The sequence below is a fragment of the Atractosteus spatula genome, chromosome 13 (genome assembly GCF_055471065.1).
Source record: "Atractosteus spatula isolate fAtrSpa1 chromosome 13, fAtrSpa1.hap1, whole genome shotgun sequence".
Classification (NCBI taxonomy): Eukaryota; Metazoa; Chordata; class Actinopteri; order Semionotiformes; family Lepisosteidae; genus Atractosteus; species Atractosteus spatula.
In genome coordinates this window covers 23,786,393-23,810,825 of record NC_142718.1, presented here as the reverse complement: position 1 = coordinate 23,810,825, position 24,433 = coordinate 23,786,393, and the positions used below count along the sequence as shown (strand labels likewise).

Sequence of the window (24,433 nt, the reverse complement as noted above, 5' to 3'; positions counted from 1 at the left end):
TGTCTGCTTTTTCCTGCTTTTTGTTTTCCTACAATTATCTCACTTATGTCAGTGCTGATCATTTCAGTAAAACAGCTATAGTCACAGTTAAAGAATCCAAACTTTACATTTTTTGCTATGACCTAATACTACTGTTTTTATACTGTAGAGGCAGAACTATAGGAGAAATAGAGGGAAAGAATAGGACAAAATGTTATGTTAAAAACAGATTTTCCAGATACAAATTAACATAACTATTAAAAAATATTCATAATGTTATAACATTACATGCTTGTATTAATGAAAATCCAGCATTTATAACTCAATTGTTTAATGACATATTTATTATAGGCAGTTATATACATACACATTATATCATTACAAAGGAATAAATGTATAGACTTGTGTGTACTGCTTTGAAGCTTAAATGCATTGACATTTTAAATTTCATTGTTTCTCCACAATGAAAAAAAACATCTCTAACCCACAAATGCATTCACCCTCCAGATATATACCAATGATAAACCAGGAAAAAGACACCATACAGCAGAATGAGATATGGTTTGGATATGGCATTTTACTTAAAAAAATATATACTGTATATATAACGACATTATACTGTATTCATTATGGGATTGTCATAAATAACAAAATACCAGAAAAAAAGAAGGCCATATTTCTGCACATCTCTAACTATTGGTTTATAAAAATTCAACAAAAGCAGATCAGTGACATTGTGCTCTTCAGACACTGCTGGAACTATACAGAGGCCTAAGAAGGTTTCCTGTTTCCCTGGTGTATAAAAGGAGGTGATACTGAAAATATTCAGTAGTGGCATGCATCATCTTGGTTAAATCCAGAGATTTTCAAAGACTGCAGTCAAATAGTAATTGACTGTCATAAATTGTGGGATGGCTACAGAAGGATCTACAAAAAGGTGAATCTACTTTCAATACTCTTTTTAGAAATATAGGATTACTGGTTTAGTGGCCACCCTGCCAGGCCTATGACACAAGTGTATCTTACCACTACAGGCTGCACGACTGTGTTTCAATCAACTGTAAAACCAAAGGTTACAGACGGTGCACTCTAATTGTCTCTGTAATTTTCAAATTACAAAGTTTGGTCACATTTATCAGAATTAGTTTGGCCTAAAAAGATCAAGCTCATGAGATAGATAGATACTTTATTAATTCCATATCCATCTATCTCAACATGAGCTTTATCTTTTTCAGAAAAAAACACTCTGAAATGTTGTAGGGGTTATATTAAATTTTGGGGTAGTTTCGCATCTTCAGGTCCTGAAGCCTTTGTCAAGACAGGTGAAATCATGAACTCGAGCCAGAACCTTCCAGAATACATCCAAATTGACAAAAGAATGGTTAATTGAACACAAAATAAATATTTTCAACTGGCCATCTCAATCCCCATAACACAACCCATTCAAATATTTGTGATTCTAACTCAAGATAGCAGTTCACTAATGGGAAAACATAGACTCTGAAAAATATAGAGAAAGTCTACATGCAGAAGTGTTCATAAATGCCCTTTCTGAACTGCCAAAACTTCATAGCGCATACTGAGTCAGCGAGTCAGTGTACTTACAATGTATTATTATATTATTTATGACAAATATGACTAACTTTAGCTTTGAGCAATGCCATTATGATTACTTATTAATTTTTTAGAATAAGTAAATTCTTCTGTTGTTTGATGTTAATTGTTCTTGTTTCATCAGGATTATGAATAAAACTGGAGGGCATAGTATAAAAATAACTGTCAAATATGAATATTTATAAATCATACGCAATTAATTGCATTTTCAGCACATTTCAGCAAAAATCATCAATTACCTCAAATTCAAATGGTTTTGCAAAGTACAATAAAAATACAAATTCCTTAAAAAAATCTAATGAACTATAAAACAGCCATAGCATACGAAAGATACTAACATAAAGGGAAAACTAGTTCTACTTATATTTTTACTTTTAACTAGTATGAATATATTTTGTAAAATATAATGGAAGACACTTCTGTCTTTTGTAAGATTAAAAACTGAACAAGCACGCAAGTAACATATATCCATAGACCCTTTCAGACATACACAACATTCTGTATATACAGTATATAAAACATAAGAACAATAGTTAAAATTTCAGATTTTCTTTGGGAACATATTATATTAAAAAGTTTAAACTTCTTCTGGAGAAATTAGCACATTTTATTTCTTAATGACTCTTCTAAAGACTTTTTACATATTTTTAATATCTTCATGAACTGAAGAAGGTCTGCATATTCTATTTGTGTTTATGATTAAGTTTCCAAGCAACAGGCCATTCATCTGTTGGTTGCTAAGAGCTAAGTGATCTGAGGACCTCTTCCAGTTGCTTCTTGAAAGAAACAGTGGTTTGAACAACATGGCTGGGTAGCTTGTTCTAGAATTCCTTAACCCTTTGTTAAAGACGTGCCTACTATTCTCAGTTTTACCTACACTTTCCTTTAGTATAGGAACATAATACAGTTTTAAAACATAAGGAAATAGTTTAACTCATAGTACACATTGTATTGTATCAATAAGATCTAAAAGATCTATAGGATCTTTTAGTTTTTGTTTCTATTATAAAATAGCCATTCATTGTGCTGAAAAAAGAACATTATCTCAATTAGCTTAATAAGTTGCACAGTTTTCAGATGATGGCACTGATCAATTTACTTTATTGTGATATATAACATTTAATGGCAATACTTTCTATGATAATTACAGATTTTAGACATTAATACATACACTATTTTAAAGGTGCTTGAAAAGTGTTTCTTTGTACAACTGTTTCATTCATTTTTTGCCACTTGATATGTGGATCTGCACTTAGTCTGCAGTTAATACTGTCAATGATTCATTTTTAGGTTGAAGAAAAATATCTTGAGGTCTCCGGAGTGGCTCATTAAGTAAAAGCACTCAGCCAAGTGCAAATTGTGTTCTACTGTATGTTTCAGGCATCTTGGGTTCAAGTCTGGGTCATATCACTAGCTGACTATGACAAGGATTCCATATTCCAGGATTCCAGGGCAGGAAAAGATTCTCAGGAAGCACAGCAACACCTGCAGCCTAAAAGGATGCTGAACCTCCGGTATGGGGTGTGTTCAGCTGTGTTGCCTGTGATGTGTTAAAATTTAAGTTATTTGAAGGTTTGCAGGTACTGTAGGAAGAGTCTTACTACACTTCCTCATTCTCTCCTGTGTCAGGATGAGCCAACAACTGAAAAGCACACAAATTGCTATTATGAAATCAGGTGGGTATAACACAAAATAATAATTCTAAATGTATATTAAAAAAGAAAAATATTCTGTAACACTGGGTAACATTGGACATATGTTATTTTGTAGATTCTTTGACATTTTTCTACATTTTAAAAGGGGGTGTATTTGCAGGTTTCTGTTGGGGATAGCACATCCTGATCTTTGATTTTTTTATTAAAAAAACTTTGTACAGTTGCAGTGTTTTGGAGAAATATGTTCATTTTCGTTTTAACACTTATTGTGCCTAACACCTATGGTAAAACAATGCATTAGAGACATGATTCAATGTATTTATTCAATATTATCTATTAGATAAAAAGTCACATAAGTGCAAACATATAATTAATTTTTGTATTTTAATGGGATGGTTGAGTCATTGATACTTTGTATGTAATGACTCTAACACCTAATGTATGACAAAGCTAGGCATTACACTCAGTATAATGCTTTTGAGTATAAAATTGCAATTTTTGTATATACTGTTTATTCTTCATTATTTACTATACAGTATATACTATATACTGTGTATCATTAATTATTTAAAAACTGTTAATAAGAAAAAGTATTAAACATCATAGAATGAGTTGCCTAATATGCAATAGCACATACAGTATCTAAATTGCTGAGAGGCAATGTTTAGGGGTCTGTGTCTTTTTGTTGTTCTTCTGTCTACAACATTTCCTCTCTGCTTAGTTATAATAGTTGATTTCATGGGGAATTATGTTTTAGTGTGCTCCACTATTCATTCATTTTCTTTTACAATGATATTCTCCATGGATAAGATCAGTCCGAGTTCACGTGCAACCTCTGATAATAAAATCACCTTTTTCATGTCCATTTAATATATCAATTTATTTCTAGTGTAATTGTTTTAAGCTGCTTCTTCACATCACTCGTATCACTTTTCACATCAGATTTACATTTGTTGGCCATGGTTAGAATTAATTCATGATGAGAAAAATAAAAAACGTGCTACCAAGAACTATCCAGCACAGTACAGGATGAGAGTGTTCTGCCATACAGCTACACTCCTCAACAGTAAGTGATTCTGAGTTATATGCTGTATGCTGCATAAAAGACTATACATGACTCAGAATTTTTAATTTTTTTTATGGTATTGCTATGTTCAGTCCCATACAATGTAACTCAGTGCCTGTCTGTACATAAATAAGGCAGGATCACTCTTTGTGGTAGGCATTCATTCTGCTATTAAGAACAAGGATCATGAGCACCATTATGTGTATAAATTATTCAATCTCAGCAATAACAGAATCCGCACGCTAGCCTCCCCCTTGCCTCACTGCTCTCTAAATCCCCTAACTTAATTTGACCTTTAAATCTTACCTAATATCGATCAAAGTCCACACCCACTTTTGTGTACTCTTAATGTCAGTTCTTTGCCTTCAGAATTCACAATATTATAGACATCTTCTAAGCTGGCACCTTATAACACCTATTTAAGGCAGGAATAAGGTTGACATCTCAGTGTTTATTAAATATGTTCAGTGTTACCCAAAGTTATGCTACACTCAGTGCCACCAACTACATTTTGAAAAATCCAACAAAAACTTTTATTGTAAGTTATTTTAAAAATCTACATAATTCATATACAGTATGTATGTATATAAAAAGTGTCATTTGTTTTCTTTGCATGTTCTTTGTTGTTGTTTTGGGTTGATTCAATCAGTATAATAAACTTTTAAATACTATTTCATTATTAATGCAATCAATAATAATACCTTATTTTATCAAAAATGTCCATAAAACTAGTCACAGACATTTCAGTACTAACAACAGACTGCTGTATACATCATGACAACTTACAGCTAGTTTTCATCAGAGCATGGTTCATCAGATAACAGCTCTGGGTAATCTATGGATAATAAGAGGCACGTGACAGATTCTGAGAACAATTTAGAACTTATTGACAATAATGTGCTTTAGTGAGATGTAGATTAATCATAGAGATACCCTGCTTGTTTTACATTTCCAGTAAACCAAATAAGGAAACAAAAATGAGCCTTATGTACTGTATTATGAGCATGACATACTATTTTCAAAGGACAACATATTAAATAATAAGGAAAAAACAATGTCAACAAACTGTTTTAAAAATTCCTCCCAGGGAACATCAGAAGCATGTTGTTTTTATTTTAATTTGAAAAGAAATCATTATTCAAATCAGGAGTTTCCAATGCTGATCCTGGAATCCCCTTGTGCAGCAGGTTTTATAGATAGCTTAAAATTCTTAAAACACCTAGAACAATTTAAATCTTGATAAGTAGTGATTAGTTACATTAAGCAAATTACAGAACAATAAAATCTAAAATCATTTCAGCTCTCAAGATCCCGAGTACCCCCTAATGGAACAACTAATCAATAAAGTACAACTGTTACTAATCTTAAAGAAAACTGGGATTGGGGCTCTATGGGACTGAGGTTTGGGACCCCTGCTTTGGATTTACATAACCACAGAAAGCTAAAAATGTATGTTGCAAATGCACATGTATTTGTTTAAAAAATAAAGCTACACTACATACCATTAAAAAGATTATTCCAATCCTATTGCAAAAATAAACATAGGATATTCATGAAAAATCTATTTTTCTTTTTAAAATGTCCCATTATGACATTCCAATACATCAGTATACAGTACAGCATATTAAACACTTCCGACATGTCTTTAATAATGTTAAATGAAACACCATAAAATAAACAACTGCTGCTGAGAGTTGTTGTAATATTTGTTTTTTTCAGTATAACCGAGTATAACAGCGATGTTAAATATATCATTAAAATAAAAGGAACAGTTTGTTACACAGCCAAAAGATTTTAAAAGTGCTTTCTGGTGCAAGAGAATACTAATGTACTGTACTATATATATAAAACAGGAAACTTGAATTACAGTTACACATCAAAAACCATGATTGTGCTACATGTAATTTAAAAACATCCAAAGTTGACATCATCCATTACAGAAATCTAACATTAAACCTTAAAAAGCATTCTGAATTATGAGCAAACTGAGCAAATGGTTATTTGTTTTTTCTTGAATATTAGAAAATGTAAAACTGCTGACCTTTTTGTTTGCTTGTAACTTCAGCATTGCTAAATTATTATAAAGAATGATCTGAGTGGGGAGTAACAATCCCATTTGTGTTGGGAAAACAGTTAAAACAAGTCAACAAACAAAAACAATACACTGCAAAGTCTAAATAAGACCCCACAAACTATGAGTCATTCTGAACTTGAACTTGGCTTTGTGAGCTAAATGTGCAACTTTTTCAAAACTGTGAATTGTTATTATATAAAAAAACATTTTAAATGTTCACTATTGAAAGCACAGTTTAAAAAAAGTAGAAACCTCAAGGTGTGAACCCTTTCATCTTGATTGAAGATTCAATTTGGCACTTTAAATATGAATGTTTTACAGCTGAAAAACTGTGTTCTTGGCATCAGCAGCGGCTGTCCAGGGGGTCAAGGGAAAACACGGTGCCTTCTAGTGTTAGTCCCATTTTGAACCCCTCCTAAAAAAAAAGTAAGAAATGTGTGAGTTTAATCAAAACCATCTGCTTTGGTTTGTTTCTCATGCAAAACCAGCTGAGTAACAGCCAGATGCTTTAAGGATGATGCCAGGGGAAAGAGCCGTGAGGCCAAAGTTCTGATCTATTGGGTGAAAGAACAAATTGGTGAAGGTGAAGAAACTAGTCTGCACTTAAAACTACATTATTACTTTACCTGAAGCAAAATAAAGTGTGGGAGGCATAATGTGTTTGTTCAAAAGAACATGGAACTAAAACAGTATTTAAACTGTATTGAAGATTTGCTTATGAATCTAATTATGATTATAATTTAGACTCTATACAATAAATTCTAAACTCACTACACAGTACACAATAATCAAACTGATAAAACATTAAATTAATTTTAAATATTACATCATTTTATCATTATTAATATAAAGTAGTAAATAAAAAAATAAAGTAATTTTAAAATACTTGTGTTAAAGTGTTTGCCTCTTTTATCAAGTACCATTACTGCTCCCTTTGTATTCCATGTCCATAAGAAATTATATCCTTAAGGTTTGGCAAAAGCTGTAAGTAACAGTAATTTTAATTGTTTCTATTCTGAAATAAATTTTCTGAAAAAAAATATAATTCTGAAATGTATTTAGTTCACATGATAATTAATTGTTTCAAATTGATCTAGTAATATGTAACTTTTTTTAAATATATTACTTTTCATTTAAAAGGGGAAGAGGCTCTTTTGCCTGAATTTACATGTATTCAATGCCAAATGTCCCATGCTTCTAAAACACACTGAAACACATCTACCATTTCCCTCAGTCAAAAAATTACTTGTGTCCATTATTCCATAATGAAAACCCTTTCATGCTACTCTATGAAATAATCAAATAAAAGCACAAAAGGTTTTGGTTTAAAAACACATTTAGGTTTTCACGTTTTCCTTCACAAACAGAACACCAACACAGCTGTTTTAACTGAACCAATTACAAAAATGGAGACAATGGTCAATAGGAACAGTAGGTATGTTTAATTCTTCAGAGATTTATGTTCCATATAACTTCCATAAATCTCATAATGGTCACAGATTATGCCAGTGCAAATGAACAAAGCTGACTGCAATCTCATCATTTTCCTTTATCAACTTGCAGAAAGGAGACCCTTTCTAAAGTGAAATGTTGAAAGGAACAAATTAATCTTAGTCACAGTCACAGAGGAACAAATTAAAAAATGAGATGAACTACTACATTTTTATTTCACAAGTATCTCTATAACATAAATTCTCACTATAGTAAAGTACTTTTTGGTTGGCTTCTGTAGCAAGGATAAAAAAAACAAGCGGAAGCTTTCCACATTTTATGTATTTGTGTATTCAATCCTGTTAATTTGAATTTAGGATAAAAATAAAAAGAAGTAAATGGAAATGAACTACAACATTTTTCTTTGCATTAACTCAAAAGCAATAGGCACATATGAAATTTAAGCTTTGTAGTAACTATTTTTGTGTGGACTGTTTCTTGCTTCTTATGTCCAATGTCTAATTACAGTACCTGCAAAAATGTAATGCAAAACAGTGTTTACCAGACTACAAAACTACTAAGGAACAAGTAATAGGTTTATTCCATGCTGAAAAAAGGAAGAAAGAAAACACAACGTTTCGGCCGTGGGCCTTCTTCAGGTGTGAGGGCCTATGCAGCCTATGCATGCTACTGTACTGTACCCACCTGAACTACAAAACTACTAAGCTACAACTACTAAAATCTTAGTTTCCTTGCTTACTCAGATATTGTTTTTATTACTTGTACATTTTGGAGACAAAAGTTTAATGATTCTGAAATATAAAAATGTCTCAGTTCCTTGCCTGTTCTTTTTCATTTCATACCAAGACAATAAAAACACATAAATTGAGAAACACTCTTTCGCACCCGCTGTGCACATTCTCAAATGCTATATCTTTTTTCACTTTTGCTTTACATTCCTGCAACTTCTCTCTCTGCCTCTCTCACAGTTGAAGAAAGTTTAACCATCGTGTTTTTCCTTTCTTCTTTTCACTGAAATTAACTGGGGAGAGAGTTATAGGCAGGTGTAGTTGCACTAGGGGCCCAAACTTCTGAGTATTAGTACACTTTTAACTAAAATTATAACAAATAGTAAGTTAACCATTGCACATTTTAGAAAAATAAAGCTATTATATTTCTTCTATTATATGCAGAAAACACAACGTTTCGCCTGTGAAGCCATCTGCAGGTGTGACTTTATTCCTCACACCTGAAGAAGGCTTCACAGCCGAAACGTTGTGTTTTCTCTCTTCTCTTTTCAGCATGGAATAAACCTAATACATGTTCCTTTGCAGACTACACATGCTGACGCAGCTACCCACCTGAACTTTTTAAATTATGGGTCACTGGGTGATCACCTTTAATTCTGAGCAAAATATGTAAATAAAGCAATTGTAAAAATTATAGACAAGCTTAGTTGAATTTTAAAATAGACTTTATGACATGTGAATAGGCACTTCTGTTGTGTATCATCAATAACAAAGCAACTGTTAGCAGGAAATGAGCCTCTAAAGTTGATGTTAAATGTAAATACAGCATATTCCAATTTTAATAAGAAAAACAAAACATAAAACATTATGACTTTATTCATAATAGTCTGAGTAGTTTACTGTTGCAATACAGCTCTAAACTTGCATTTACCTGATAAAAATATTTTTTACTGTTGACTGTAAAATATTTTTAAGTTCAAAACACAAGCTGTTGTAACCACTGAAACTTAAAGAAATACAACATTATATGATATGTAACCACAGCACAAAATAAATCAGCTTAAAGTTCTGTGCCTCTCATCAACACGATTTAAGGCTAAGTGTATTTTAGACAAAGATCAGCTTGGGAAGCCTTTCGCAACTGATGTAACGCATCTGGAAAGGACTAAGGGGAAAAAAATGTGTTGTGCAAGAGGCTTAAAGTTAACATTCTCTGCTGTCTCCGTTTTTGCAATTGGACTTTCTCCAGGCAGGCTAAAGATTTCACTCTGGTATGAAAGCAAAAGCCTGTTAGAGGGAGGATTACTGTAAATTATCAACATCACTCAAAGCATGTCTACAGTATATAAATCCAGTGAAAATGAAAACTAGATGGAGATGTCACACACACAGAAATCTATTACTTGAATGTACAGGTTGCATGCAAAAAGTGCGAGAAACACTTATCCACAGATAAGAAAAAATCAAACCAGAACAATATTTGCACATAAATCAGAAAATATTTTAGATATTCATAAATAAACAGATAGGCAATAAAAAGTATACAAACCATCTTTGACGCTGCTGGGCAAGGAGGAAAAACAAGATTGAAAGATAAGGTTAGGAAGAAGCATTTTAGGCACAAACCCCCTTAAAAATGTTTTAACCACAACATGCCAAGTAAACCCATTTCCAACAATTTTATACTGTACTGTCAAAGCTTTCTAGAATAGAAATCACCTAACAAATTAAGCACTTTAAATGTTAGGTTTTAACATGCACTCAAAACCACACATCTTTTGATGTGACCGCAGGTCTTTCCTCCCGGCGGCTGTCAGGGTGTATAACGCTGCCCTAGGCTAGAACTGTTAGCCCTTCATTTGCTCCTCTATGGACAGCATGTTTACTCCATTGTACTTTTTGGACAATCAGTCTGTATAAACCTATGCGCATTTTGCACATATTTTATTGTTTTTACAGCGACTATGATCAGCACATTTTGCACACACCTATGTATTTATTTATTTTTATTTATTTTGTTTGTCTTTTGTTTTATAACTATTCTGATGTCTGTTTTGCTTGTCTTGGGCTGGACTGCTGTAACACATCAATTTCACTACGGGATTCATAAAGTATTATCTATCTTAATGAAGTTTGGAGAAAGAACCATAACAGGCATAGGACAACTTCTAATGAAAATCAGTCCCTTTCAGACCATTTCTTCTCATTTTCAACTTCCACAGGGCTGTTATGAAGACTTTATTAATAGATTTATAGACATAATAGTTTATATCTGTAAGTTACATATACTGTAGTTGTCAACCCCAAGACAGTCAACATTGCTGCTGAGAGGTTTGGTCCAGTGGAGAAAAAGAACCCCAATACCTCTTTAACAATATAAAAAGAGCTGGTAAAATACAACAACTAGGGCAGGAGCTGAGGATTTCAAAAAGGCGGTTTAAAGAGGAAAGTGATGAAGATAAAACACCACTGGTTGAGGTTCGCAATATCCTCGGGAAGAAGATTACATTCTTGTGTAAGGCAGAATGTCATGGGGGACGGGGGAAAGAGAGGGCCCAAAGGTAAGCTGCCTTCATTGCAAATCTGTTTAGATTTACCAAAAAGCTGCGTGAGCAGAAGCACAGTGGCCAGCACATCGGTTCTAAAGAGGACATTAATTGTTATCTCAGGAATAGCTACTGCGATATGAGACAAGATTTAGGGAACTGCAAAGCCTTAGTGAATCCATTGAGACCTGGCACTGACCTTGATGAAAAGGAACCCAACTGGAAGGAGATTCAGAAGGTTATCAAAGCTGCTAGAGCGAGCTCAGCACCTGGCTCGAGTAGAGTACCTTATAAGGTATACAAATGATGCCCAAAACTTCTCCATCAGCTTTGAAAGATTATGAGGATAGTCTGGCAAAAGGGGCAGAGTGGCACAACAGTGGAGATCAGCCGAGGGTGTCTGTATTCCTAAAGAGGAGAACTCAAAGAATATTGAACAGTTCAGGATTATTTCACTGTGTAGCACTAAGGGGAATATATTTCTCAGCATTGTGAAAACAATACATCAGTGCAGTAGGGTGGGATTCCTAAGGTGCCAGGTTGCTTGGAGAACACTGGCGTGGTCACACAGCTGATCAAGGAGGCAAGAGAAGGCAAGGGAGACTGAGGTTGTGCTGTGGTTAAACCATACCAACTGATATGGGTCGATACCCTACAAGCTGGTGGAAATACCGTAAGTGCAGCATTACGTGCCATGGAAGGTCCATCAGGAACCTTATCTTGGACTACAACGATTTCAGCCTAAGAGTTACCTCTATAATATCAGATTTGCTCCTGATGGAGAAGCAAATCATCACTTGTTGTACCATTTCAGGGATTCATTTTGCTTTAGCCATGAATATGCTGGTCAAGTCAGCGTAAGTGGAGTGCAGAGGCCCATTAACCAAATGTGGCATGTGACAGCCCCCAATTAGAGCTTTTATGGATGTCCTGACTGTCACAACATCAGCGCCAGGGAGCAGGTGGATCTTGCTAGGCCTGGAGAAGCTGTTCACTTGAGCAAAGATGATGATTTTAAGCCTGAAAAATCAAGGTCACTAGTTGAGAAGAGGGGCAAGGTTGTTGACATTACAGAGAAGCCACTCAAGAGGCTGGTCAAGTTATTTGACTGCGGCCTGAGTAGACCGCAGCCACCCAGGCAACCAGCCAGGAGCTGAAGGGTTAGGATGGTAGATAAGTCAGGATTGCCCGGCAAATTTAAGGTCTGGATTTACCAGAATGGTGCCCTACCTGAGATCCTCTGGACACTCTACAAAATCCCAATGACGATGGTGGAGAACTTGGAGAGGAAGAACTGCCAGTACCTTCACAGATGGCGGGACTTGACACAAATCCTCAGCAGTACTGCTCTGTATGGGCAGAAGTACAATCTGAGGGTCCTCATCAGCAGACTGAATGAAGAGGTCATGGTATCCTGGACAAGAGAGGTGCTGCAGTACAGAGAATCCAGTGACCCTAAAGACTCCCTGGCTGGAATTAAAGTGAGGACTTTGTGGAAGTGGAGAGCACAGGATGCAGTCAAGTGGGCTGAAGCACGACTGAGACACAATGCACTGGTAGGGGCTGTGTCTTCTGGATGAGATGGCCTGGGCAGTTTTCCAAGAACATGCTACATTAAGGCCCAAGGCACAGACAGGTGAAAGCTGGTCCAAGAGGAAGTGAGAGCACGGGTGTAGAAGATGCACACCAGCAGGATGGTGGGGATGCATCAGCAAGGCCAAGTTGGAAGACCGTGAAATCTCATGGTTCGAGTTTTGGCTGGCTGTTTGCCATTGTATTAAATTCCAGGCAGTTTTCTACCTAGCCCATCTAACCTCTTAAGATGGGGAAAAGTCAATTCTCCAGCATGCCCATTGTGCCCAGGGTGAGTGACGCTGGAGCACATCATGTTGAAGAAAGGCTGTGATTAATGGAGCCACAACCAGGTGCTGAAGACCTTAGGGGACACTATTTTCTTGATTGCTTAGACAATTTTTAATGAAACTGGATCCACCTGATCTCCATATTAACCTTATGAGTACAACAGTATTCTTTTTTTCCAAAGCAGTAAGTAATTTCTCATTTCTTTCACAAACAATGCATAACCTAAGCACATTTTTAACACTAAACACAACTCTCTACAAAAGAAGCAAAAATCAGTTAAGTAAATCATCTTAAACCAAACTGAAACATTTGGTCACAGCTGATAGAAATTACTCCCATGATTGTGAACCTCTTACACACACATGTAAAACATCTTTACACAATTATCCAATCTGCAATCAGTTCTTGTGTATAAAAGAGGTTGCATCTGATGTGCATGAATGGACCAAATCAGAGGCTGAGGATGAGGGCAAGGACAAATGGGAGGAAGAGGAACCCATAGAGGAAAAAAGGTCCCGATGCGTGGTGGAGTTACTCAAAAGGGAATACGAAGAGCTAATGTTTCAGATAAAATCCATGTGATAATTATTGTCCATGTTGTCAATCATGGCCATCATGACACAGGATGGGCAAGGCGTCCAGCCCAAGCTCAGTGGATCAACTTTGGCATCAATAGTAAGATAACTCAAGAATGAGAATAGATAAGTCACAGGGATATCCCAAAATGTATTTCAGTATTGCTGTACTCTACACAGTAAATATATGTGTGAAACAGTTGTTCTATCAATGCCCTTTATGTGACCATAAAAATGTGACTTATTTACTGTATTTAAAGGATTCAAATGAAACCAAGCACAGGTGGCAGGGGCAATAATTCAATATGATTGTTAGAGATCTTGATAGATGATCCCTTCTCCACCTCTCTTACCATATCCCTACAATTGATCCATACAATACAGAATGTCTCATCATATTTCTTGTTGTATTGCACCAGAGAGTGGTACCATCAGAAAAGAGAGGGACTGTGATGCTTAACATGTCCTGCTTCGTCATCATATGGGAAATTTGTTGCTTTCCACCACTCCCATCTGGTAACTGAATGATTTCCAGCCAACCCACAAATGATGAGGCAATTTCTCCCTCTGTACTCTCATCTTCTCAGTCCAATGAAGAATTATTCTGTGCATGGAGGTGGAAAGTTATGATTACCATCCACATGACCAGATGTCATCCCTCTTAGACACAATGAATGCATCTTGTCTGGCAATAACAGAAGAGAACTACCAGGCTTGGATGAACAATGCAAAGAGATTTTCCTTGCTGCATTGCAAGCGAAAGCATTCAGTGTAATCCTGATGAGAATGTGCGGCCTGATCGACAAGCACAAATGGACCAAATGTGGTTTATACTATATTTGTGTAGCCTATTTGACATTTTAATATTAGCATTATATTATAGTGATTTGTTAACTTGGTGTATTTCATTTTTATTCTTTTTATATACAACATAACTGAATTTGTAAAGGACAAAATGGAAAAAAGGTAAAATAAAACTTTTTGTTTCTGGATATTCATGGTCAAAGCCTTTCTGCATTGGTCATCTTTGGTAAAAATCACTTCAAGAAAGAAGAATACAGCCTATGCTGTGATATGTTTGCTTACCTTTTATGGTACATGCTATAATTACATATCAAGAAATGGCACAGAAATATACAATAAAAGAAGGTAAACCATATTGGGGTATATTGATGGTTGTAGTTAGTGTTTACTAGGCCACTGTGTAACAACTAATTGAAGCTTCTTTAGACACATGTTTTGATGGAGGTCATCGATTTTCTGTCATGTATTCAATGTTTTGTGTCTTAATGTATTTTGCTAATGGAATGTTGCATTTTGTCCAACTTATTACAGTTTGGGGTGCATGTTAATGTTTTTGAAGAAGTGAACTCTGTTTGGACAAATATGCTCAAGCAATAGAAAAAAAAAACCTGTAACAGCAGTAAACATCAGCCATAACCACAGCCCAGAGTATCAGCGAGTCTCCTCGTGATGGCAAAGAACTACCAGCTGAAGGTTGACCTAGGAGGGCAGCTTAAGTTCCCTGACACCATTGGAATGACCTCATTCAGGCCAGACATTGGACTGCAGTCATGCTAAAGCTAACGATTCCCTGAGAAAACCTGATAGAGGAGACCAATGAAAGGAAGAGAGCCAAGTATGAAGACCTGGTTAACCAGTGCCATGGGAAGGGATAGAGAGCAAAGTCTGACCCTGTCAAGGTGGGCTGCAGAGGATTTTCTCAATCATATGACCTTATAAGTACTTTATCTCCTCTGCAATAATAGCAGAAAAGATGCAAGGATCAACAATAAAAATTAAGCAGCTTATTTTTCTGTCATTTTACATTGTTCAAGTATTGTTCAAGTGAGGCTACTACTACAGAGTTGACTGTAGTTTTAAAAAAAATAACAGTGCTGTTCCAATTTGATTTTACTTGGACAGTGATATTCTTGATTATCTTTATAAAGACATATCACCATCATATTAAGCTATTTCAATACTACTCCAACTTAACAGATAGGAAATGTGATGCAGATGTTAAACTATGAGCCTCTAAGTCAGACAGGCACCACCCTTCTCATTGTGACTGTACAGCTGTGGAGAGAATGCATGCTGAAACTGTCATGTTTGGTTTGAATGTAACTTTAGGACATGCCTCATCTGGATGAAAAAGGATGAGTCACATTCAGACTATTCATACTGTAGGCAAATTATTACTAATTTTCATTTTTCATCCATAATTTGTTCTTAATGTCAATCAAGGTAATTTTAAAAATGCTGATCATACTATAAAACAACTGTTATCTTTATTTAAAAAGTAATACCACCAAGTCATTTAAAAAAGTATTATACACAAAATATGTCTACCTATATGTATGAGTTGAAGCTAAATATAATGGTTATGTTAATGCAACAAGGGTGATAAATACTGTCTTTTGGTCCAAATCCCTGTCACAGTTTTTACCCCAGGCCACAATCAAGATTGAAATGGGGCTAAAGTAGAAGAGGCAAATACAAACGTGCTTGAAAAAAATTACACAGTTTAATCTTTTGCTCTCAACACTATTATAATAGGTGCTAGGAATCAATAGGGTATTATACACATTGTATTTTTATAAAAAAATAAAGTTTGCATTTCACTGAAGATACAAAGTACATTGTGCTGCTGTAGAATAAGCAGTGGATATCATCCATCATCTGTGATTTTAACTCCTTTACAAATTAAAGGTATGCCATAACTTACTACAAATGGAGATACTGTATGTGTTCAACAAAAAACCTGAAAACTCCTGACACTTAAACAATGACTACCTTGGATGCTAGAAAATATAAACTTTGCATAAAAATAAATAATCTGTCAAACTGAGTATAGTAACTAAACAGAAGTATAACACAAGAAAACCACTATCCCTGAAGGTTTAAATCTATAAAGTTAAAGAACACCAGTTAGTACTTACATAATTGCTATCACTTCTATTACTACTGTGAAAAATACTGAGGTATTTGGGCTTACCCAAGTTTGTTAGTTTCACAAAACCAAATAGAAGGACCATCTTCTTTGAAGTAAGGTGTTGTAATGGCTGTCAATGCAAAAGGGACTTAAAACAGCACTGGTTAGAGTGTCTTAACACTCTGTGTAGCTCCAAGTGAATGGATTAATGCTTAAAGCAAAGTGGTTGCTATAGTTACATGTTCATTATGAAAATAATATTAAAATAACGTAACATAAGTGCAAGTTATCAATTCTGGTCCTATGTGGTTGGAATTCAACCAAGCTTAATTACGTAAGTAGAGCTGTAACTGAACTAATAAGCTGCATGAGTGGAACATTTGCAAATGTATATACTTATCTTAAATATTACTTGTGAAATGTTATAGCGAAAAAACAGCCTCCAACATGTTTAAGAGCTGAAAGCTATCAAAAAGTTCAAAATAATCATAGAATTAATGGTACAAAATTGTCTGAGAGCTTGACTGGAACAATAACGAAGTTTGTGAGCCTACAGGATCACAAATGGAAACTCCTGCATTAGATTATACAGAAAATATTTCAGTAATGTTATGTTCTTGTGTCAACTGTACAGAAAAACACTCAAGCACATAAAAAACACACCTTTACAACTCTTAAAATTTTACTCAATTAATAAGGTGCTACATGATCACATATTATAAAAGGAAGAAGGTGGAACAAGATGGAGGTTCTTGTCTGAACTGCATTCCCAAGAGAGCAAAGGGGAATGACCTGCCATCCTTAGTCACCTGACCAGTTGGAGGCAGATAATTGGCCGGGTAAAAAAAGCAGCATCAGAAAGCAGGGGCTTCTTGTTGGCCCTTAACCTCTGCTGGCTAGGGTGCCAGAAGGGCTCCTGTTATGCACTGCGCTAGAGGGAGCAGGAAGCAAGGAAGAAAATGACTAGCTGATGAGTCCATGGTCTTGTTATGTGTTTTTAGAGATATAAGATTTCAGAAAGAATGAGAGTTTTGAAAAAGAGCCTCTGGTTTTTAGAAAAAGTTTGGGGATTTTGATGCCAACAACTAGCTTAGCTGCCAAGCTTTATTTATAGAAAGGGCCCAAGAAGAAGAGCTATTAGAGCTTGGATAAAGCTAGGCTCTTTGTTTAATTTTTTATTTACTATTTTATGGCTGTATTTATTTGTATGTTTTCCCAAGGCTCACCTATTACAAGATCTGTATTACAGCACTCTGCCCCTAAGTGTACCACAATATCATTTTGCCTAAGCATGCTTCAAGTCATAACATATACAGTACTTACACCACTGCTGAAAAGTCTTAGATATTCTAGACAGAATATTATACAGTTACAATATACTGTACATAAGTTACAATACATATTATGAGCATCAACAATTTACTCAAAAACCTTCACTGTTTTCTTTCTAGTATTACAACAAATGTGACTGCTATTATTTCTTCTTAGTTTGGAGGAAAAGAAACCACTATTGTCATTTAGCAATTTTAAATTCCCATTGATCAAAATATTAAAAAAAACTGATGACATCAACCCAAGATAAAATATACATTAGCAGCCAATGTGAAGTGATGTTGCAGGTAATCCACAAATAGATAATTAAATTGAGCTAACTGTCAGATATTCATCATTAATACAGCGTATATTTTAATTCACACTACTCATCTACACAAAGCTAAAATTCTACTTTTCAGTCTGTGGAATACAGATCTGTCAGGTAACTGTTGTTAGCAGGAAACTTAAGCTATTACCTTCAAACACAAATGCTTAAATTTGTGAAACACCATAGAACTGTGTTTCTGCACAAAGAAGTAAAAATACTGGATGAAATATGAAATGCTAAATGTCCCAACATGTTTTCACAGCTGAATAGATACATTAACCTATGTAATCAATGTCCAAGAACATCAATTTTAACTTTGTTTAAACTCCTACTAGCATACCGAACATTCCTGTTGTTTTACTGCATGCTTAACAGACTGAGTGGAAGCTACCTAAAGGGAAAAAAAAAGAAATGTTTATGGACCAAAAGCATGGAATATGAAGGATTTATAAATTGCAATTCCTGAAAGATAAAAATACATTTTCTTGTATCTATTGACAGACTGAGCTCCAGTATTACAGAACTACATTTTTAAGTCTTTAGAATCTGCATCACTTCTCAAAATAAACTTCTCAGTTCTTCTACTGCAGACAATATAATAACAACACATTTTATCTTAGATACAAACCCAACTGATGCAAGCAATGTATAAACAAAGGCAAGAGTGCAAATCGAAAAGAATGTTTATCAAAAAGATAAAAAGCAGATCGCATACCTGCTGTACTGTTAGTCTGTATTCTTACTGAAACCAAATTAACAAAAGCATCCAAATTAACAAGAAGCAGTGTTATACTCTACACTATGAAAAATTGTGAAATCACTACAGAGTTCAGTCGAGTTTAATCAAATTGCACTTGTACAGTATCTTGAGTGTCAAACCCAAGTAAGCAATAATATAATGACTGAGGAAAAAGATGATCCTCTGTTGGTTTGCAGAGTTTTGATAAAAATGATTTTATATAGTGCTTTGAAAATAGTTTCTTAAAGCACTTTATAGTACGGAAAAAACGAAATAACAGAATTAGCACAATTGAAAACAAGGGTTTAGAATGCAGCAGAAGATGCAAAGGGGCAGACAGATCTCAATTAAATAAAAGCCTTGTTGAAGAAGATTTTGAGTCTAGATTTGAAAGAGCTCAGGGTAGGTGGCTCTCTAATTTCCTTGGGCATAGAATTACAGAGCTTTGGCATAAAGCAAGAAAAGGCCCTATCATCCATAGAATGTAGACAAGCTTTGGGGACAAACAGTAGACAAAAGTCAAATAAACAAAGGCTGCAAAGTGAATAATACAGTAGGAAGCTAATAAGTCAGCCAGGTACTGAAGTGCCAAGCCATGTAGATCCTTATAGATGAGCATGAAAATTTTGAATTCAACTCAAAAACTGATAGGAAGCCAGTCCAAGGACTCCACGACAGGAGTAATGTACTTGACATGGTCAGGATTTCGGCTGCTAAACTGTGGACATACTGAAGTTTGTTTAGTGTGGATTTAGACACCTCAGCAAATAGGCATTGCAGTAATCAATTCTAGAGAAGACAAATACGTTGTCCAGCTTTTAAGATACTGCCAGAGAAAACATAGGACATAATCTGGTCAATGTTCTGAGATGGAAGAATGGTGTTCGAAGTATATTTCATACGTGAGTCAAATGTGCCTGGATTAAATGTCACTGCACAGTTTTGTAATTTAGGTTGAAATTCAATACAGTGCCATCCACAGATACAGTTACTACATGAACTTTACAAAGTGTACGGGAGGTGCTGAGAAGCATGATATCAGAAATTCTGAGTCATCCATACTTTTATGTTGCAGATCCAATTAGAGAGTGTAGAGACGGCTACTTTAGTATCAGGATTAGTATAGACATAGATTTGACTATCAGCAAATAAATGATGAATCTATGAAATTTTAATAGCTGACCAAGTGGGAAAATATAAATGCTGAATAGTAGGGTGCCCAGTATCAAGCCCTGAGGAACACCAGACTTAACAAACCCAACTTACAAATGAAACCACCAAGAGAGATAAAGTGTTGGCAATCAAGAAGGTCAGAGTTGAACCGTTTAAGAGCTTTTAAGAGTTAAATGTTCAAAGAAAGGGGTAAACGAAAAAGCAGAGAGCAGAAGAGAATTAATGGGGGAGGAAAAGTTTCAGAAGTGGAATGGGTTGTGGGAGTCTGGAAGTACCCAGCCTATTTGTTGAGACCAAAACCCTGTCTTCTCTCAAGAAACAGCTGTATGAGATCCTGATCTTCGAAACAGAATAAGTGGGCCAAATGGCCTCCCTTGATCTGTAACCATTTATGTTCTTATTATGGCTTCATGCTCCAGTCATTTCTGGCTCTTTTATATAATTTGTGTTTTTATTTAATTTTTTTGATGTCTCAATGAAACATTTAGTTGTGGATGTTAACATAAACATCAACAATTAAAAATGGTAAAGGTACTTTTGCATTTTGAAGAAGCACTTAAAATGCAGTTAACTATTTTTCAAATGAAAATATATGTCAAAATTATTTCTGTGTTTGACAGCCCTAATATAATATATACAGATTATTCAGAAGTTTGGAAAAACCATGCAGGTAATATCTTTGGGAGTTAATTCTCTGTTGCTTTTTCACTTTTCTGCCCACATTCACTAATATTTTGGCTTCACTGAATTGAAAACTGTCTCTTCTATTACAATATACAACAGACTTTAATATACTACAGACTTTAATTTTAAATTTATGATGAAAAATATGTCCTTCTTTTTCCCCAAAAAGCTGTACAACATAAATACTGTACAACATGGGCAGCACATGTGCTTGTCACTAATCAGATTTTTATTATCAATGTGTGTAATATATTTTTGAAGAGGATACATTCAGCTTTTCAATATATTAGTAATGCATTGATTAGAGTGAAGAAGAAGAAGAAATGTACCCATGTTCAGAGAAGCCAGCCTGCTTCATTTGCAAATACCATAAGCTGATTGTAAGGCAATATACACACACCTTCATAGGTATACAGTATAAGTTTTTTGGTAGTAAAGGAATGAGCAAGTTATACTTATTAGAAAACCTTTTTTCATGCAAAGATATTATGACATCTAGGGATTCATGTGAAAAGAATAAACAATATATGTATATTGTATACAGTAGATATGTATAAATAAGAAAAATGTCCAACCATGTGTTCCTTTTCAAACAAATGGGACTGAGTCTGCTTCCAAGACATACATTTATTTAACGATAAAAACAATTTATATTATTCACAAACAAATAGTCACCTGCATCTCGTCTAGCTTGGACTGAATGTCAGGAGGAAAGTCTGCTGCAGCACAGATGAATGGATCAAAAGGTTCAGCGCCAAAAAGATCCTTCCCTAGAGCTGGGCAATTGTAAAATACAGAGATTTATTAAGCTTTAGATAAAACAAATTAATTTTTCACTTTTTAACTCCATGGACACAAGTATCACTGTTTTTTATTGAAATAAACCAGCTTGTGAAATTCAGAAACTAGCCACCGAAGTGTCAGAAGATAACATCTTAAGTATAATGAATTGTCTATTATGTTCTTTTATACATGATCTTAAGAATGTATTAATGACTGATGGAGAACAGAACGTGTTTTTTCTAAAGGAAGTGGCTTTGACATACACTGTATGTTTAATGTAACTTGTATTAGCTAAAACAAAATCATCATAAGCAGCATGCAAAAACCTTAAGCAAACAAATACTATTGTCCATGCAATTAATAGCATTTAGATTTACATATAATGAAATGAAGTTAATGTATAATCTTTACAATATCACGCGTAGAGACACTCAAGAAAAGAGAATTTATAATACTAGAATTTTATAAAATATTATAAATATCAATGTTTATGAATGCTGCGGCTTCATGACTACAAACATGCATGAATCTATTCAACCTGTTGCAGATTTGGTGTCAAAAATATATTTTAATCTATGTGTTTCTGTATTTCTACAGTACAGTTTTTTTGCCCCTAATTTCTTAAAAAGACTAAAGCCGGCTTTCAGAAACTCTTCACTTTTGTGAAATTGTTAATTTTTCACAGGGGAATGGGGGGAAATAACCACATGAAAGAGAACCACATAAAGGTTCTGGCAATATGAACCAGAATTAAGTATTTTACTATGGAGGTGATGCTGCTGTACTTATCAGCACTATGAGGTTAACTTACAGGGCTCCGGAGATCTGCCTGGAAGTGGAGGCAGGTGTGCACCATTGCTGGCTGGTATTGGTGTCAATGGAGATGCCGGGGAAAATGGAACCATATCAAAAATGTCAGTTGATGGAGATTTAACCGAGATGCTGCCCACCTGTAAAATGACATGAAAAAACAAAATAAATACTTTGGTCCTTAAACTAAGGATGTCTCTGTATTAAAAAATACCCAACCAGCCAATCAGTAGGTACTTGTATGTGGCTGGGTACACCAAGCATCATGGAAAAGGAATTGTCAAAGTTAGGATTTAATTTTGGGCCCTTATCTATTAAGAACATCTTAAATAAAAATCATAAGAATGTGTCTTTTAAAAGACATCTGTAATTTATATTTACAATATTTCGCCCTGCAAATGAAACAGCTAACAATTCTCATTCATTTATGATTATTCAAGTTACTTTAAATGACAAAATATTTGTCATGCAATTACAAGCATCAGGACATTACATTTTTAAAATAATAATATCAATGTAAAATGCAAAAAATTAAGTGACCATGCATTAAAAATCTCTTTCATATCACATCATAGAATAAACTATATAGAAAAAAAACAATTACAACATACAGTATGAGAATCCTTACCTTCTGTGTATTATAACTTCACTAAATCTCTGCCTTTCTTTGTATATTTTTGACAACAACGTTTTTACTGTGAATCATGTTTTGTAAAATATTTTAAAAAGTTCTTGTATGTGTAAATACTGAGCATGTGTGACTAATCTCTTAAAGGTTAAAGGTTAATCATTTCTCTTAATTGAATTAATTTCCTTCTTTAAAAAACATATTTGCAATTCTCTCACTTTTTCTTCCAGCTATTTTTAGATCTATTAAGAACACACACACTAATAACTACACATGAAACTGATTATTGTTGTAATTATGTCAGATAATATACTGCATATTATAACCACAAAGAATGTTTCTCACCATTCTGAAGTTTGAATGTAATCTTACGCTGTTACAAAGATTTGTAGTCAATTGTGGATTCACTTATTATTTACAATATCTCAATGTGTTCCTTAATTAGTGACAAGTTAAACACTGTCCATTTCAGACTGGATTCTGGAAAGTATATGGTTAGGATTGAACCAGGTGTAAATGGGACTATTATAATGCAAACAGGTTTTTCTAAAACAATCCCTTCTTTAAAAAAATTGGATTGCATCTCTAGTAGTTTCTTACTAAATCATAGAATAAAGAACAACCTAAACAGGGTAATGCAATGCAGTGGAATAGTACTATGTAGCTTTTCTTAAGGTAATCCTTAATACAACATTTACTTTGGATACAATCCGAAATGTGATACACAGCGGGATAATAATTCTGCTCATGACAAATACAAGTCAAAAACGACAAGAAGACAGATTTACACGAGGCCTTGGAATACTGTATCCGTTGGCAGGCTTTGGTAGAATGCTTTTAGCAGGAGGTGGAGTTAGTAGCCCAGTGGACAAGTTGGAGTCAGGAGAGCTCATTGGAGTGAGTGTAATGGAAGAGATTTCTAAGCAAGAAAATGATGTCAAATTATGACACCAGAAGAGAGATGAAGGTCTTTGGAGATTATGTGTTTGATTAGTAGAGTTTATATGCAGCAGCTGTGAAAAAATCACAAAGAAAGAATTACAAAGAGAGAAAACAAACTAAACCAATACAGGAAAAAAGACAGACAATTTAAACAGCTGAGCAATGTCTGATTCTGTGTTTGAAATATTTACTGATCTATGGAAGAAATCCACTGAATTCTGTTGCTAATTTGCGATTAGAATGTCTGTGAAAGCTGCTAATTTAAATGACATTTTTTTCTAAATTATACTATGCCAATCTCAGTCCAAAAATGTATAATATATCAAATGAAACTACAACAATTTTGAACACAACATAATGCGCTTGATGAATCAGAAAGTTACAAGCAAAATTTGCAATATTTAAAACATATGCAGTTTTTTCACCATTGTTCTTGCAAAGCAATTAGATTTAAAATCTAAAGTGTACAGGTGTATACAGTATTTAGTTAGTATATAGTTTTTTAGCAATTATTACATTAAAGTGATGTTTAATTTGTACAGCAG

The 24,433-nt window shown here is 34.5% G+C and overlaps 1 protein-coding gene across 3 annotated transcripts in view; it reads right to left on the bottom strand.

Moving 5' to 3' along the window:
• Positions 1 to 2,139: 2,139 nt before the first annotated feature.
• Positions 2,140 to 24,433, bottom strand: part of gulp1a (GULP PTB domain containing engulfment adaptor 1a) — a 217,136-nt gene continuing 194,842 nt past the window's right edge. For 2 of the 3 annotated variants that reach the window (XM_088930998.1, XM_088930999.1), the window contains exons 9-12: positions 23,735 to 23,959; positions 22,320 to 22,458; positions 21,401 to 21,501; positions 2,140 to 6,803 (exon numbers count right to left, since the gene is read on the bottom strand). In XM_088930998.1, coding sequence (XP_088787124.1) covers positions 6,732 to 6,803; positions 21,401 to 21,501; positions 22,320 to 22,458; positions 23,735 to 23,959 — 537 coding nt within the window. In that variant the 3' untranslated portion in view covers positions 2,140 to 6,731. The remainder of the gene's footprint in view (positions 6,804 to 21,400; positions 21,502 to 22,319; positions 22,459 to 23,734; positions 23,960 to 24,433) is intronic. The other variant, XM_088931000.1, reaches the window with a different exon arrangement.